Raw genomic sequence first — 18,901 nt, forward strand, 5'->3', positions numbered from 1 at the left:
GATGCTCGAATCTGGCAGAAAGTGTGAAATTTGGCATACAGGGGTATTTTTGGGCGCTGATTTCAAAAATTGCCGGCCCCAAGCGATTTGACCATCGGGTCGGCCGCCATTTTGAAATCCAAAATGGCCGCCATGAAAAATCATTAAATGTCATTTTCTTGAGTTTTTCATGTCATGTGACACTGAAATTTGGCATATAGGGGTATTTTGAGGCACTGATTTCTAATATTGCCGGCCCCCAGCAATTTGACCATTTGGCCGGCGGCAAAATGGCCGCCATCTTGAAATCCAAGATGGCCGCCATGATATATTATTGCAATCATTTTCTCGAGTTTTATATGAACTGCGGTATTGAAATTTGGCATATAGGCTTAATTCGGGGTGCTGATTTCAAATATTGCTGGCCCCAAGTGATTTGACCATCGGGTCGGCCGCCATTTTGAAATCCAAGATGGCCGCCATGAGAAATCATTAATGTCATTTTCTTGAGTTTTACATGACGTGTGACACTGAAATTTGGCATAAATGGGTATTTTTAGGCACTGATTTCAAATATTGCCGGCCCCCAGCAATTTGACAATTTGGTCGGCGGCAAAATGGCCGCCATTTTGAAATCCAAGATGGCCGCCACGAAAACTCATTAAATGTCATTTTCTTGAGTTTTACATGATATGTGACACTGAAATTTGGCATATAGGGGTATTTTGAAGCACTGATGTCAAATATTGCCGGCCCCCAGCAATTTGATCTCCAGGTCAGCGACAAAACGGCCGCCATCTTAAAATCCAAGATGGCCGCCATGAAAGATAATTTGCTCAAGTCTTACGTATGGCCTGTAACACTTTAGATTTGGAGAAAAACTAGATCTTTGCATCGTTGATCAATGAAAAGAAGATAATAAATAGATGCTAATTTGAATTCCAATATGGTTACCAAGTTTGAATGATGTACAACATTATAATGGTGAGTAAAACCCATTGTATAGGCACTGAAAACAAATCGAACACAAGCACATCTTTGTCCGTTGCAAGGATTACAATACTTTGGCACCCTTAATTGCTGATATAGATGTTACTTAAGTTTGAAGCACCATACATACACAAACCAGCTAGCTTCTTCTGCAGTTACACATTTGAAGTGGCTTTGGTTGAATAATAACCATCCGGAACAATCATTTTCTGTTGAGAGGCTGTAAATTATTTCTTCATATGATCTGCAGTATTGCACTTTGACATATCGACGGAGTGTGGGGTGCTTATTTAAAATATTGCTGGCCCTCAGTGATCTGATCCCGAGTCAGAAGCAAAATGTCAGCCATCTTGAAATCCAAGATGGCTGCCATGAAAAAAGATCATTGAAAAAAATCACTTTATCTAGTATCACATAACGTATTTTTTTAAAGTTTGGCATCTAGGGATATTGAAAATGCCCCCAGTAATCTGTCCAATAGACATGCTGCAAAATGGCCACATCTTGAAATCTAGAGAGGATCTACTGTCATGAAAATTCATCAAAATCATTTTCTTGGTTTTAAATAATTTGAGGCACTGCATTTTAGACATACAGGCAAGTTTTTGACCTGCTGGTTTGAAAATATTGCTCCAATAATTGCAATATTTTATTACAAATCAAACTGCTCCAGACTTGAAGTACTGATGGTTATAGTGGTATGATGATGATGATGAAATTAATATCAATGATGGATGATAATAATACACATTTTATTGTTCAAAATAGAATTCAATAACAGAAATGCTCCGAAAATTTATTTTGCCCATACCCTGTAGATCGTGAGCCCGGCAGCAATTTAGCAGCGCCACACAGTCAGACGTTGCTCTATCCCTTAAAAAGGGGAGTTCACCCCGGAGAAAAGTTTGTTGTAAAAACAAAAGAAAATATGATATAAAAATGATATAGGTGGATCCATCAAAGATATTAGAATTTTAAGTTTTTGATTTGTGACGTCATATAGGCTACTGTACGAGCAGCTGCCCCATTATGTTGTGTGATATAAAATGCATAAATGGTTCATCATGGGTATTTTTTTATCTTTCTGGAGCGGGTGTGAAATCATTTGTTTGTTGATATACCGAGGCTTCAATAAAAACATTTTGATTTTTTTTAGGAGGCTACATTTCATTGATTTTGTACTATAAGAAACATGGGGGAACTGCTTGCATCTGACGTCACAAATAGACCAAATGAAATTCCAATAGTTTTTTTAATATTTGATGGAATTTCCTCAAACCTTCAATATTTTTTATTATTTATTCTGTTATTGTTTCAATAAACTTTTTGTCAGGTTGAACTTCCCTTTAATTCATTGACCGCCAAACAGGTTAGAAGGAACTCCCTTCTTTTAAAATCTTTTGGTCTGATGCTGTCGGAGCTTGAACTCCCGATCTCCCGATCGAGAGGCGAACATGCTCCCATTGTCAGATAATGACGAACACACGATGGTTATCCAAAAATGCCAAATTTCAAAATAATAACTACGTTATAATTATGATACTTATTTTTTTAATGAATTTTTTTATGGCAGCCATCTTGGATCTCAAGATGGCTGCCATAAATTGGATGAACATTACTGAATTCGAGAGAAGTCTATGGAGATCACAGGGAAATCCCAGTTGTGGGCGATTCCATCAAACTTTATAAAACACGTGTAGAAAGCAACTCGGACGCAAAAAGAAAGCTTATTTTCTTCTCTTTCGACTGATGATACATATATTTTGATTGATTGAAAACACTTGGTTATTTACCATCTAATCAAAAGACACATAACATAATTTCACCCAAGACCACAATAATATATGCATGTGCGTAAGCCCGTTTTTTATACAGTATTAAATGGGGCTTCAGCAATGTGCCCATACCACACGTTCCAGGCACAAATTTTGTGTTTCATTTTTAGCCATCGAACCCATGACGATATACATTGTTTAGCTCAAAATTTTACATTTTCTTGTCGAAAAATTATGAATTCCACGATATATAATTTGCAAGAGAAGTTCAGTTGTTGAAATCTATCATATGCGATATAGCTCCCATCGTTTTGCCTGTCAAACGGGAAATCTACGCAGTTTCAGACTCGTAGCAAGGATTGGCGATAGTACCATGACAAATCTGTGTGGTGGAATAGTGTATTCCATGGAGGGTGAAATCATGCAAGCTCATACAACAACGGTCACCCTTCGCACCCATTGTTCACCTGAAATGTATATCTACCATGCACCCCTATCGACGTGTCTTTATGTATTGGTGATACGCTTAAGTGCACTCGAACGTTTGCAGTGAAAGGGAGAAGAAATTTGAGGTCTTATTTTTCGATATGCATGGCGGCCATCTTGGATTTCAAAATGGCGGCCGACCCGATGGTCAAATCACTTGGGGCCGGCAATATTTAAAATCAGCACCCCGAATTAAGCCTACATGCCAAATTTCAATACCGCAGTACACATAAAACTCGAAAAAATGATTGCAATAATATATCATGGCGGCCATCTTGGATTTCAAGATGGCGGCCATTTTGCCTCTGACCACATGGTCGAATTGCTGGGGGCTGGCAATATTTGAAATCAGTGCCTCAAAATCCCCAAACTGTGCCAAATTTTAGTGTCACATGTCACGTAAAACTCAAGAAAATTACATTAATGATTTCTCTTGGCGGCCATTTTGGATTTCAAAATGGCGGCTGACCCGATGGTCAAATCACTAGGGACCGGCAAAATTTGAAATCAGCACCTCGAATTAAGCCTATATGCCAAATTTCAATAGTGCAGTTCATATAAAACTCGAGAAAATGATTGCAATAATATATCATGGCGGCCATCTTGGATTTCAAGATAGCGGCCATTTTGCCTCTGGACAAATGGTCAAATTGCTGGAGGCTGGCAATATTTGAAATCAGTGCCTCAAAATACCCATATATGCCAAATTTCAGTGTCACATGCCATGTAAAACTCAAAAAATTACATTTAATGATTTTTCATGGCGGCCATCTTGGATTTCAAAATGGCGGCCGACCCAATGGTCAAATCGCTTGGGGCCGGCAATTTTTGAAATCAGCACCCCAAATTAAGCCTATGTGCCAAATTTCAGTACCGCAGTTCATATAAAACTCGAGAAAATTATTGCAATATCATATCATGGCGGCCATCTTGGATTTCAAGATGGCGGCCATTTTGCCGCCGGCCAAATGGTCAAATTGCTGGGGACCGGCAATATTTGAAATCAGTGCCCCAAAATACCCATATATGCCGAATTTCAGTGTCACATGCCATGTAAAACTCAAGAAAATGACATTTAATGATTTTTTATGGCGGCCATTTTGGATTTCAAAATGGCGGCCGACCCGATGGTCAAATCGCTTGGGGCCGGCAATTTTTGAAATCAGCGCCCAAAAATATCCATGTATGCCAAATTTCACACTTTCTGCCAGATCCGAGCATCTTGGCCATTTTTTGTCACATAACCGCTCCACTATTAATGTTGTTGGGTTGTAGGTCTTTTTTTATGGGGGGCTGTTTTGCTTTGTTCAACTCGTTTGATCTTCAACGCTGCTCATGATGACATGAAAATAAAACAGGCACATAAAACTACTGGCGGACTTTGTTGTACCATTTGGAGTGTACACTTTTATTGCATCATGTCATATAACAAAAAAAATCGAATTCCTCATAAAAATCGAATCAAACCATTGAGTATAGATTTTTGGCAAATGCGGGTCACAAGTCTCACTTCGTCGAAATAAGATAGAATTATCAATTCATAAATCAAACCTATTCATATATATGTGATGTCTCAAACGCTTCCAGGAATCATTAATGATACGAATAACTCCTTTTCAACATTATGACGCCGTAAACCTTGACTCTTCTGAGACATGCATCTCTTCTTCTTTATCATGTTTATAGGTTTCAAGATCAGATTAATGCATGTATGTACAAACATTTTTCTAGGGCCACCATGGATTGGAAGGTATTAACCTGAAATTATCATAATCTTGTAAAATTTCGAGAATTATCACTTCAAAGCGATCTGTTTTTATTTTCTTGTGAACTAGAATTCGGCTCTTTTATGATTACTTTACATTATTGAAAGAATACACCCCCCTCAAAAAATAAGAATTTTTAAAAAGATATTATGGTACTATTTCTCTTATTATTATATAAGGTATAAATCTTTTTTTTCAGCTTGGTACTAACTTTTGAGTATGATCTTCATATTATTTTTAGACTCGGAGTGTGGACCGAATGCTATTTTTTTTCGGGGGGAGCCTTGCAAGATATCGGGCAAAAACGTCATCTTTGAATCACTTACCGGTGTTAGTAGCAGTGGTTTGTGACCACAGTGACTCTGTTCCGATTTTGTTGAATACACGAGAACACTGATTGTAAAAATAATCCTGACAAGAAAGTTGGCCATAGCTATTGTATTTCTCCCAACCGTCCTCTTTTAAAGCTTCAGACTCTTCTACAGTATTTCCATATCCATGAAGATGCACATGAATCGCGTAAATGAATTGTGATTCGCTAAAATATATTCAAGTTAAAATTTACAGTTCCGAAATGTCGCATCATATTCGGGACGAGGTATAGCATCTGTGATTTTTGCAGAGCTGGATCAAAGGAGAAACTCGAAATATATATGGTTCTCTATTCATCCAAAAGCTTGTTGAATAAGCTTTGTGAATAAAAAAATAATCCTTCATAAAGGACTTGGTTGAATGGTTCACTGACCATAATGAGTGAAGTTCGTAATGTGGGTCTAAGGTGGGTGTAGGGGTTGTCAAGTTCTTTCGGATAATATTTGCATTCAGTTCGACTGAAATTTTTAACAATAGTGACCAAATAAAGCACTACGTATAAGTACTTATTATGATACCCAATGCTGCATACCGCTACGTGGTGTAATGAGTGGGAACAAACGGTGAGGGAGCGCGAAAATATGCGTATGGAAGGGGGGGGGGGTCTTAATAGTTGTGAACCAGGGGCACGTCGATCTAGGATATGCCAAAGGAAGGGGGCATTTTTTTTTAGAAAAATTGACAAGAAAAAAAAGGGTCTCCACTAGCGTATTTTTACGACATTTTCCACTAAAAATATTTTGTTATGGTTCTCAAAAGGGGGACATGGTGGGGCAGATTTAAACTAAACATCCATAAAATATTACCTCTAATTTACTTATTTGTTATCTTTTTCTTCTTTTCATCCTTTTCAGTCTTGGAATTTGGGGGGCAACTGCCCAGGCCAGTTCCCTCTGATATGTACACTAACCATTGACATTGCTGAAATTTATTTACAATTTCATTTATTTTCCAATTAAAAGCTCAAGTAAAACAAAATTTACAACTAAAAAATCGGAAGGACCCAAAGAAATTCATTCCTTGCGAGGATGGGACCCTGTACAAAGATGAACATATAGACAAATTTTAAATAAATACAGTATATATGAAAAGGATTCCGGCAAGTACCAATTCTGTTCAAATTTTATAAACTTCATCCTTCCTTAAGCTATTCAATTTGATAGGACAATTTTAAGTTACAAATATTGAAATAATAAACATCAAGTGAACAATTAACAACGAATTTGATAATTATTAAACAATTGATATCAATAAAGAAAAATGAATACCAATTGAATATACAATATTACACATTATTTAAATGAATAACCAAGCAGGACAAACTGCGATGCGAAACTGTCCATGCCCTGAAAAAAAAGAGATTAAATGGAAAACTGAACATGTCTCCATGGTAATAAAAATTACTCTTATTTTTTATTTTATAAATGCCCCCTCCCCCAAGTATTTTTTACCCTTATAATGTAGAATAATGTTTAAATCATTCACTTGACATGAACATTTTGTTTTCCAACAATACAGTACCGGTATACATCAGTAATACATCAATGAATTTTTATTGCATCATACATTTTCCATAGATTGAATATAGAATCTAGATGTATATATATTTATTTATACGATACGGTATATGCATATATATGTTTCTAATCATTTATTTGGGCATGCATCGATCACCTAAATCAAGCCTGACATGGCCTGACAATCATTAATTTTGATTAAAAAATAGTCAATAGTAAGGACCTCCCTCATCACCGATGTAAAAAAAAAAAAGGCCGAGAAAATGTATCCTTGTTTTATTTAAATAGTAAGATAGCAAATAGTAAGGACCTCCCTCATCACTGCTCTCGAAAAATCCAGACGATCAACTACTTTCTATTTTTACTTGGCCTAATCTTAATCAAAAGAAAAACGTACCTCATATGAAGCACACTATCACATAAACACACTAACATAAACACCCCATTCAGAACATTGCCAAAAATAGAACGAATAGTATGAAAGGACCCAAAGGGAGGGAATAGCAAAGAGAAAAAAAGGACAGAGAAAAAGAAAAGAGATAGGGAGAGAAAGGGGGAGAAAGAAATCTTCATTAGATCTTTTCTCGTGTCCTTTAAAACTAAATTGACTTGAAGAATTTCAGTCAATATTTAGTCCCATTACTCCCATGCTGCGTTTTTTCCACCAGTCATGATGCATTATAGAACAAAAATACGATATTAGAATATTATTAATGATTATTGCCCAATGGAGCTTGGAGCACCCTGTTGCACCCACAAATGTAATAACGCCCACAAATGTAATAACACTTTACCCACAAATGTAATAACGCCCACAAATGTAATAACACTTTACCCACAAATGTAATAATTTCACCCACAAATGTAATAATGCACTTTACCCACAAATGTAATAATTTTTGATCGCCCACAAATGTAATAATGACTTTACCCACAAATGTAATAAATTTGAAGGGATTTTTGGCGAATCCGTTCTAAACTAAAATCCTATAGTAATGCGTTCATATAGCACAAAAGTGCAAAGTGTTTTTTCCAGACGTTAATTAAACATCATAGTACAAGTCCAAAGTCTTTTTCCAGACCCGGTTGTTTCAAAATTATAATATACGTCCAAAGTCTTTTTTTCCAGACCCGGTTAATTCCAAATTTATAATGCAAGTTCAAAGTCTTTTTTTTCAGACCCGGTTGATTAAAAAATTATAATGCAAGTCCAAAGTCTTTTTTTCAGACCCGGTTGTTTCAAAAATGATAATATACGTACAAAGTCTTTTTTCCAGACCCGGTTGATTCAAAAATTATAATGCAAGTCCAAAGTCTTTTTTTCAGACCCGGTTGTTTCAAAAATTATAATGCAAGTCCAAAGTCTTTTTTTCAGAACCGGTTAATTCCAAAATTATAATGCAAGTCCAAAGTCTTCTTTCCAGACCCGGTTGTTTAAAAAATTTTAATATAAGTCCAGAGTCTTTTTCCAGACCCGATTATTTCAAAAATTATAATATATATATATATATATTGTGAATATATGCGCTAAGAGTAAATTGAGAATCAAGCGTAGTCTTTTCTCCAGACCCGGTTACTTAAAACTAAAAAATAAACCCTATAGCAATGCGTTCATACAGCACAAAAGTGCAAAGTCTTTTTTCCAGACCCGGATAATTAAACAACTACAATATAAGTCCAAAGTCTTTTTCCAGACCCGGTTGTTTAAAAAATTATAATATAAGTCCAGTCTTTTTTCCAGACCCGGTTGTTTAAAAAATTATAATATAAGTCCAAAGTCTTTTTCCAGACCCGGTTATTTCACAAATTATAATATAAGTCCAAAGTCTTTTTTCCAGACCCGGTTATTTCAAAAATTATAATATAAGTCAAAACTAAGATACGATAATGATATTCCAGTGGAAAAAAAAAAGAGAATCGAGCTTAGTCTTTTCTCCAGACCCAGTTAATCAAAACTGGCGGAATTAATGTCTTTGTTGTTGTTTCAACTTATACGGCGTATATTGTGAATATATGCACTAAGAGTAAATTGAGAATCAAGCGTAGTCTTTTCTCCAGACCCGGTTACTTAAAACTAAAAAATAAACCCTATAGCAATGCGTTCATATAGCACCAAAGTGCAAAGTCTTTTTTCCAGACCCGGATAATTAAACAATTACAATATGAGTCCAAAGTCTTTCCTCCAGACCCGGCTATTAAAAAATGAATTAAAAAACTTCAAATCTATAACCAATTTTCCAAAGTTTCACCCAGTAAAAAAATATGTCTTTACCCCACACCCATTTAAAAAAAAATAATACTACGACCCCTACAAAACATTGTAATAATGCATGGGTAAAGCAAACATCCTTTCTCCAGACTTGGTTATTATTTGAAAAAAATAAAGTAGTTTTTACAAATATTCTAAAACGAATACCCAATAATCTAATTATTGTGATATAACATGAAGACCGATTGTCGAAGATCGACTTTCCTCCAGACACAATTATTTCAAGAATAAAAAATCAATAAAACCCAACCCCCAAAACGAATCTTAGAACCAACAATCCTCCAAATTAAGACCATGCATGTAGAAAAGCACATGTTTAGAGCGTTGTCTTTATTCCAGACCCAGTAATTTAAAAATGATTTAAACAATCTTAAAATATATTAATAAGAATATGACTTTGTCATATTCTTATTCTTGTGGAATAACACGAGTATTATGCTTAGTCTTTCGTCTAGACCCGGTTATTTAAAAGATAAACAAATATTGAAAAAAAATCACAGCTAAGACCAATCTTCAAAATTAAACCAACTTAAAATGCTTGGGCTTAGAGTGTTGTGTTTACCCCTCACCCAGTTCTCTTTAAAATACAAATTAAGCGAAACATTAATCTTAAAACTTAGACCCCAGCATCTTCCAAACTATAAACCCTTGTGATAACACATACTTAATTTGACCAGACCAGTTTGTTAAAAAAAAAACAGAAAAAAAAATTAACCCTCTTCCAGCCTAACATCCTATAATAAATGATGCAATTAAACATTCATTTTTTCTTCCAGGAAAAGAAATTTATAATAAAAAAACAACATCAAAACTTAGAGCCCGGGGAGCATTTCATGAAAGGAGTTGTCTGACGTTTTATCCGACACTGGTAGCACTGCTTCTTAGCCAATCAACATCAAGAACAGTTGTCAGATCTGACAACTTGTCGGACATAAATGTTGATGAAATACTCCCCCAATCATCTTATTCATGTTGAACAGGCACAAGAATATGATTGAGTCTTAGTCATGAGGATTTAATTTATCTTATTTTTTAAATGACAAGGTCTGGAATAAAGAAAACTCTCTAAACTTTTATTTATTGAAGGTTCTTAGTTTGAAGGATAGTTGGGCCTTAGATTCTGTTATTCTTTTTTAATGATTTTGATTATTTTGAAATAATTGGGTCTGGAGGAAAGACTACACCATATTTCCATGTTATTCAATGATGATAAGATTGCAGGGTCTTTGTTTTGTTGTTGTTGTGTTTTAAATGACTTTTATAACTGGGTCTGGAGGAAAGACTACGTTATATTTCCATGTTTTCAACATAAAGGGGATCGTGTGTCTTTGTTTGCTTTTTTTATTATTACTAATTTATTATTATTATTATTCATTTTTTATTTGAAAGGTCTGGGTCTGGAGGAAAGACTACGCTATATTTTCATGTTATTCAACATAAATAGGATCGTGGGTGTTTGTTTGCTTTTTTTATTATTACGAATTTATTATTATTATTCATTTGTTATTTGAAAGATCTGGGTCTGGAGGAAAGACTACGCTATATTTCCATGTTATTCAACATAAATAGGATCGTGGGTCGTTGTTTGCTTTTTTATTATTAATAATTTATTATTATTATTATTCATTTGTTATTTGAAAGATCTGGGTCTGGATGAAAGACTACGCTATATTTCCATGTTATTTAACATTTACAAAAGAGTTGGGGTCTTTGTTACATTTCCACCAGTTTCAATTGACTGGGTCTGGAGAAAAGACTGAGCTCGATTCTCATTTTATTCAACTAGAATATCATTATCTTAGTTTGGACTTATAATAATTTTGAAACTACCAGGTCTGGAAAAAAGACTTTGGACGTATATTCTAATGTTTGAAATAACCGGGTCTGGAAAAAAGACTTTGGGATTGTACTATAATGTTTTATTAACCGGGTCTGGAAAAAAGACTTTGGACTTATATCATAATTTTTTTAACAACCGGGTCTGGAAAAAAGACTTTGGACTTGCATTATAATTTTTGATTAACCGGTTCTGGAAAAAAGACTTTGGACGTATATTATAATTTTTGAAACAACCGGGTCTGGAAAAAAGACTTTGGATTTATATTCTAATGTTTGAAATGACCGGGTCTGAAAAAAAAACTTTGGACTTGCATTACAATTTTTTAAACAACCGGGTCTGGAAAAAAGACTTTGGACGTATATTATAATTTTTGAAACAACAGGGTCTGGAAAAAATACTTTGGACGTATATTATAATTTTTTAATTAACCGGGTCTGGAAAAAAGACTTTGGACTTGCATTATAATTTTTGAATTAACCGGGTCTGGACAAAAGACTTTGGACGTATATCATAATTTTTGAAACAACCGGGTCTAGAAAAAATACTTTGGATTTATATTCTAATGTTTGAAACGACCGAGTCTGAAAAAAAGACTTTGGACGTATATTATAATTTTTGAAACAACAGGGTCTGGAAAAAATACTTTGGACGTATATTATAATTTTTGAATTAACCGGGTCTGGAAAAAAGACTTTGGACTTGCATTATAATTTTTGATTAACCGGTTCTGGAAAAAAGACTTTGGACTTATATTCTAATGTTTGAAATAACCGGGTCTGGAAAAAAGACTTTGGGATTGTACTATAATGTTTTATTAACCGGGTCTGGAAAAAAGACTTTGGACTTATATTATAATTTTTTTAACAACCGGGTCTGGAAAAAAGACTTTGGACTTGCATTATAATTTTTGATTAACCGGTTCTGGAAAAAAGACTTTGGACGTATATTATAATTTTTGAAACAACCGGGTCTGGAAAAAAGACTTTGGATTTATATTCTAATGTTTGAAATGACCGGGTCTGAAAAAAAAACTTTGGACTTGCATTACAATTTTTTAAACAACCGGGTCTGGAAAAAAGACTTTGGACGTATATTATAATTTTTGAAACAACAGGGTCTGGAAAAAATACTTTGGACGTATATTATAATTTTTGAATTAACCGGGTCTGGAAAAAAGACTTTGGACTTGCATTATAATTTTTGAATTAACCGGGTCTGGACAAAAGACTTTGGACGTATATCATAATTTTTGAAACAACCGGGTCTAGAAAAAATACTTTGGATTTATATTCTAATGTTTGAAACGACCGAGTCTGAAAAAAAGACTTTGGACTTGCATTATAATTTTTGAAACAAGCGGGTCTGGAAAAAAGACTTTGGACGTTTATTACAATTTTTGAAACAACCGGGTCTGAAAAAAAGACTTTGGACATATATTATAATTTTTGAATTAACCGGGTCTGGAAAAAAGACTTTGGACGTATATTATAATTTTTGAAACAACCGGGTCTGTAAAAAAAGACTTTGAACTTGCGTCATAATTTTTGAATTAACCGGGTCTGGAAAAAAGACTTTGGACGTATATCATAATTTTTTAAACAACCGGGTCTGGAAAAAAGACTTTGGACTTGCATTATAATTGTTAAATTAACCGGGTCTGGAAAAAAGACTTTGGACGTATATTATAATTTTGAAACAACCGGGTCTGGAAATAGACTTTGGAATTGTACTATAATGTTTTATTAACCAGGTCTGGAAAAAAGACTGCACTTTTGTGCTATATGAACGCATTACTATAGGATTTTAGTTTAGAACAGATTCGCCAAAAATCCCTTCAAATTTATTACATTTGTGGGTAAAGTCATTATTACATTTGTGGGCGATCAAAAATTATTACATTTGTGGGTAAAGTGCATTATTACATTTGTGGGTGAAATTATTACATTTGTGGGTAAAGTGTTATTACATTTGTGGGCGTTATTACATTTGTGGGTAAAGTGTTATTACATTTGTGGGCGTTATTACATTTGTGGGCGATTATTACATTTGTGGGTGTAACACACCCCCTCCCCCTAGCCTCTAAAATATATGGAGGGAAGTTGTAAAATGGTATTTAAAAAGCATAGAGAATAAAAGGGGCATGGTTTACAGTGTTGAAATGCCCATGGGCAATTCCATGTTGTGTACTCGTACGTACGGGACATTTTGACAACGAACATTTTACATCTCTTTGAGAAGACATTTTTGCACATTTTATTACAAACATCTAATTTTGTGATAGAGTATGACATAATATTCAGAAAATAATATCATATTTCAACCTTCTCTCTTTGTTCCTTTTTTTCTTTGTCGTGGATAAAAAAAAATGAGAGCGGCGAGCACCACAAAATTTTCTCACGTGCATATAGGTAGAGAACAGTAAACATTACCATCATTGTGTGTGTTTGTCAGTTCAATTCAGTTCAGTTGGACCATTTTCATATCTCACAACATCTAATACATTGTCGGACACATTGTTACATTCGACAAGAAAGAACAAAACATTAATGATAAATTAATACACTACAATAATAAATAAAAACAAGGATAATACGGTATCATTTGAAGTTGCAGATTGGAGACACACATTTAAAGATGAGAATAAGGGACAATTATTTAAAGGCAGAGCTTGTATTTCTAAGTTCCAATGTACTACAAAGTATCAATATAAAAAAGAATACAAAAATTATCGAAACATACTTTTTTTTAAAGACTATTATTCCGGTATGTGTTTAGGTTATCAATTTTTCAATTTGCGTCTAAATAGCAATGCCACATCCATGTTTGCGTCTAAATGACAATGTCACTTCCATATTTCGTTCAGGAACTTCTATAAAAAAATATGTGACTATAATACTGGCGGATCCATGGCCGGGGTGGGCACATCCGGCCCGTGCCCCCCCCCCCCTGAGAGGCCTAATCAAAATTTGTAATGTAGCCTAAATATGCCGCGATAACACAAGTGTGCCCCCTTTGAAAGCGAGGACCCTTTTTTTTCCTTGGACAAAATGACCTTAAACTTTGGGTGTAGGCCTAAACCTTTTTTTTTTGCCTACTACATCATTACAATGGGCAGGCATGAGAAAGCTTTCTAATTCAGGGGGCAGAGCAGCTATAGGCTCGATAATGTTGGAATGAATATTTCCTGTAAAAAATGAAAAAAAAGTTTTCCCTTAAATTTTTACACTGCATTTCATCACAATTATGCAACACTCGTCTGCCTTTTGCCGCAAACAGTGGATGCCTATATAATATAGGCATACATATACTGGGCAATTAGGGCTACATATCAGCAGCCAGTGCAGTGATGGTGGTGTAGGCCTTTGCGAACGTGAGCCAAACATGTTGAGGTGGCCAGACACGTAGACCTACGGTGTATGGAACAAAATTTCTAAAAGGTTGCGAGCGAGCTGAGCAAGCTATAAAAAAATTGACACTTTTAACTTAAAAAAACTTTTGTTCCATTCAGATTTTGACACACTATATTCAGAACATTATGATGATATTCAATCCCTTTCCCCTTCATTTACGTTTAGTTTTTTTTTTTCTTGGTTGTCAACTTTTGGGGAGCGTGGCACAGCCCAAGCTTTGCCCCCCCCCCCTATCGATCTGCAGCTATACACCAGTGGATATAGCGAGTGTTCCAAGTGGGAATTCTTCAAAGTCTCAACAGAGGCACAAACGTTTCATGCCTTATTCAAATGCAAATTTATAGCCGGGATTTTTACCCGGGGGGCAGTCAAATATATTGCTGTACACATGGACCATAAACGCGTTTAAAGCATAGGCTGGAAATGACTTCTAACTGGAAAGTTGGGTAACTGGAAATGACTTCTTACTGGAACCAGTTGGATATCTTGGAAATCCTAACTGGATCCAGTTGGGTAACTGGAAATGACTTCCAATTGTTTTCCAATTTGATTTTTTTCCAGTTACCCAACTGGATCCAATTGAAATCAGTTTGCATATTATCTGCCAATGTGTACAGATTAATGTTTTATGTGATTCATCATCATTTACAATGTATCTATTAATTTCTTTTAATTCTCAAGTGCCTCACTTTTTTAAGGTAAATGTTTAGAATAGTTAGCAGTGAAAACCATGCATGTTCATATTATAGATTACAATTTTAACAGATTAAAAGATAATTAGTACACCACTAACTGTTACCAAATTACATCAAATACAAATACATATATTCGAAGCTCCACCATATAAATATATTTGTATGAGAGTTTAAATTGTATTACTGCTCTTTACAATGGTATTAATAGACATATAAAAATGCTTCTGAGTTGGCATGAGCAATAATTAGTACAAATGCTAATAATTTGTAACTAATTAAGTTCATTCCAACTGGAAGTTCCAACTGGTTCCAGTTGAAACCAATTAGTTTCAACTGGAACCAATTGAAACCAGTTGCCTCCAATTGGTTTCAACTGGTTTTAATAGGGAAATTGGAACAACTGGAAACAACTGAGATGCAGTTGCCCAATTGGCCTACAACGGGAACCAATTGAAACCAATTGCCAACTGGTTCCAGTTGTCCAATTAATTGGAAGGCCATGCAGTTGTTCCAATTTCCCTATTAAAACCAGTTGGCCAACTGGTTTTAATTGGTTTTGCTCTAATTGGTTTCAACTGGATTTTGGTCCTGGGAAAATATGTAACGTCTTCATGGCTGACTGGAAGCAGTCCTTAAAGGAGAATGAAACTCTTGGATCAAGTTAGCTTTTGTGAAAGCATAAAAATCAAAGAATAAGATCAACAAAAGTTTGAGTAAAATAGGACTAGCAATAGAAGAGTTATGAGCATTTGAATGTGGAGATCACTAATGCTATGGAGATCCTCCCATTGGCAATGCGACCAAGATCTATGATATCACAGATGAACAACTCTCCCCTTTTGGACACTGAAAATATACCCCAAAACATCTCTTTTTGCTCATTCTAATCATATGACAAACGATTCATCAATGATATAATGTTGTGAAACCTCTGTACTTGGCCTCTCATAAAGAGAACACCTCACCTTGTGATAGACTCTATAAAAGTGAGAATATAAGTGAAATAAGTACTAAAGTAATGAGGGAGTTGTACGTGTGTGACATCACAGATCTTGGTCGCATTGCCAATTGGAGGATCTACATGGCATTAGTGATCTCAATATTCCAATGCTCATAACTTTCTTATTATTCATTCAATCTTCCTCAAACTTTCAACGATATGTTTCTTTGATTTTTCTCTTTGATATGGATTCAGCTGGTTTCAAGGGTTTCATTCTCCTTTAACACGTCCTTTTCGATCAGATCAAAACGTATATTAAAAATTTCTGCTCGCGCTCGCAGTAATTATTTGGTTGTTAATTGTTCAGGATCACAAACATACATGGACCTGTCCACGGAGGATTATTCTATTGTTACTGGGGGTGCTCAGGCTGAGCATTGTCGCAGCACCCCCAGTAACAATAGATAATCCTCCGTGGCCAGCTAGGTCCTTGCAAACATATACCCATCGAATGTTCTAATTTTAGGATCGACAACATGCATAAAACAATGATTAAAAAAATTAGCTCCCGATTTAAAAAAGGTGGTTTTGAAAGACTGGTCAATGGTCAATCGCGGGGTCAAACGTATATATTTATTTTAGGGTATGTTTGAAGCTTTTCATTCGGGCCCCGCATTCGGGTCATATTCTGGCGACAACTTATATAAGGAGCCAAAATGTGTAAATGAGCGAAGCCCGCGAAAAACTTGTTTATAGTCCAGGATAGAAGAGGCATAACCTTGTTTTTTCATATATACAATATTTTTTCATGGTTTCTTGTCAATTCGAGGGTGCTGATTACGAATCTGAATGATGCCACTTGTGTAACCTTGAGCATTTTCCGCAAATTGGCAAAATCCAATATGGCCGCCAAAATATGCAAATTACCCATGAAAATCATAAAATTGCCAGCAGACTGGCTACAAAATGTATTTAATTGTGTTGCAGGAGTGACATAATCTCTGAAAAAACGATTTTTGAAAAAAATATTTATTTTCTTCATATTAAAAATGGCCGCCATATACCCTATTATGTACAATGTGAATAGGGAAAAATATTTTTCACAAAAATATTCCCTAAACTGCAAGTAATTGTGATATATGGACGAAGTAATGTATGTAAATCATCAATGTTAACAAGATATATCATTTATCATGTCATGTATGGGAAAATTGTTGTATTTTATATTCAAAATAGCCGCCACTGGCCCAAAAAGTATTATGTACTACAGCAAAGGGGGCAAAAACAAATCACAAGAGTTAGCACTAAAATGCATATTATTAAAGTAAACGAGTGGAATGCTGACTAAAAACATAATTGTTCACAAAATATATTATTTAATATGCCATGTATGTGATAAATGTTGTATTTTGATATTCAAAATGGCCGCCAAAGGCCCTTAAAGTATTATGTACAATGGGAAAGAGGACCAATGAAATCACACGAGTGAGCACTGAAATGCATTTATTTGTGATAAATAATTGGGATACTGTCTAAAAAAACATAATTTTTAACGAAATATATCATTCAGGTTTTAAGTTTGTGTTATGATACTTTATTTTGACTTTCAAAATGGCCGCCATAAACATATATTGTATTATGTACAATGCGAACTAGGAAATCAATTTTCACAGGAGTGAGCACCATAAATGCACGTAATTCTGATCTATGAGTAAAATATTGTCTGAAAGTACAATTTCTAACAAAATATATCAGTTCTCCTGCCAGGTAGGTGAAAATACTGGATTTTGAAAGTCAAAATGGCCGCTACAGGCCCTAACATTATTATGTACAATGTGAATGGGGACAAATGATTTTAACAGATTTTCGCTTTGCTTGACTAAAAGGTGGTGTATGAGTGAAATATTGTCTAAAAACATGATTACTCACGAAATATATCATATTATATAAAATTTATGTGATTAATGTTATATTTCAAAATTGAAAATGGCCGCAATATGCCCTTGTGTGAAAATTCTCTGTCCTCATTCAAATTGTACATTATACAGTAAGGGCCTATGGCGGCCATTTACGATTTCAGAATGCAGCATTTGCCACCTTAATTACACCAGATATGATATATCTCGTTAGTAACCATGGTTTTAGACAATATTTCACTCTAACATCACAATTATATGCAATTCTTATAGTCAAGCAAAGCCAAATTCTGTCGAAATTATATGTACCAAATTACAATGTACATAACACTTTTAGGGCCTATGACAGCCATTTTGAATTTCAAAGTACAGCATTTATTACCTCCATGAGCAACATGGGATGTATTTAGTTAGAAATCATATTTAAGACAATATTTTTACTCGTACATCACAGCAACATGCATATTTTATGATTACCACTGAAAATAAGTTTCCCTAAACGCATGTAGCATAATTTAGTTAAAGGAGAATGAAACTCTTGGAGCAAGTTAGCTTTTGTGAAAGCAGAAAAATAAAAAAATAAGATCAACAAAAGTTTGAGTAAAATAGGACTAGCAATAAAAGAGTTATGAGCATTTGAATGTCGAGATCACTAATGCTATGGAGATCCTCCCATTGGCAATGCGACCAAGATCTGTGATGTCACACACGTACAACTCTCCCATTTGGACACTGAAAATATACCCCAAATATTTCTTTTTGCTCATTCTAATCATATGACAAACGATTCATCAATGATATAATGTTGTGAAACCTCTGTACTTGTCATCTCATAAAGAGAACACCTCACCTTGTGATAGACTCTATAAAAGTGAGAATATAAGTGAAATAAGTACTAAAGTAATGAGGGAGTTGTACGTGTGTGATATCACAGATCTTGGTCGCA

The 18,901-nt window shown here is 34.8% G+C and overlaps 1 protein-coding gene across 5 annotated transcripts in view; it reads right to left on the bottom strand.

Moving 5' to 3' along the window:
- The window catches only part of LOC129277845 (uncharacterized), a 64,784-nt gene extending 59,133 nt beyond the window's left edge, over positions 1–5,651 (bottom strand). For 2 of the 5 annotated variants that reach the window (XM_064110189.1, XM_064110185.1), the window contains exon 1: positions 5,323–5,523. In XM_064110189.1, the coding sequence (XP_063966259.1) occupies positions 5,323–5,427 (105 nt within the window). In that variant the 5' untranslated portion in view covers positions 5,428–5,523. Of the gene's footprint in view, positions 1–5,322 lie in introns of all 5 variants that reach the window. The other 3 variants (XM_064110186.1, XM_064110187.1, XM_064110188.1) reach the window with 3 other exon arrangements.
- Between the last annotated feature and the right edge of the window lie 13,250 nt (positions 5,652–18,901).

The sequence above is a fragment of the Lytechinus pictus genome, chromosome 15 (assembly GCF_037042905.1).
Source record: "Lytechinus pictus isolate F3 Inbred chromosome 15, Lp3.0, whole genome shotgun sequence".
NCBI classification, from domain to species: domain Eukaryota; kingdom Metazoa; phylum Echinodermata; class Echinoidea; order Temnopleuroida; family Toxopneustidae; genus Lytechinus; species Lytechinus pictus.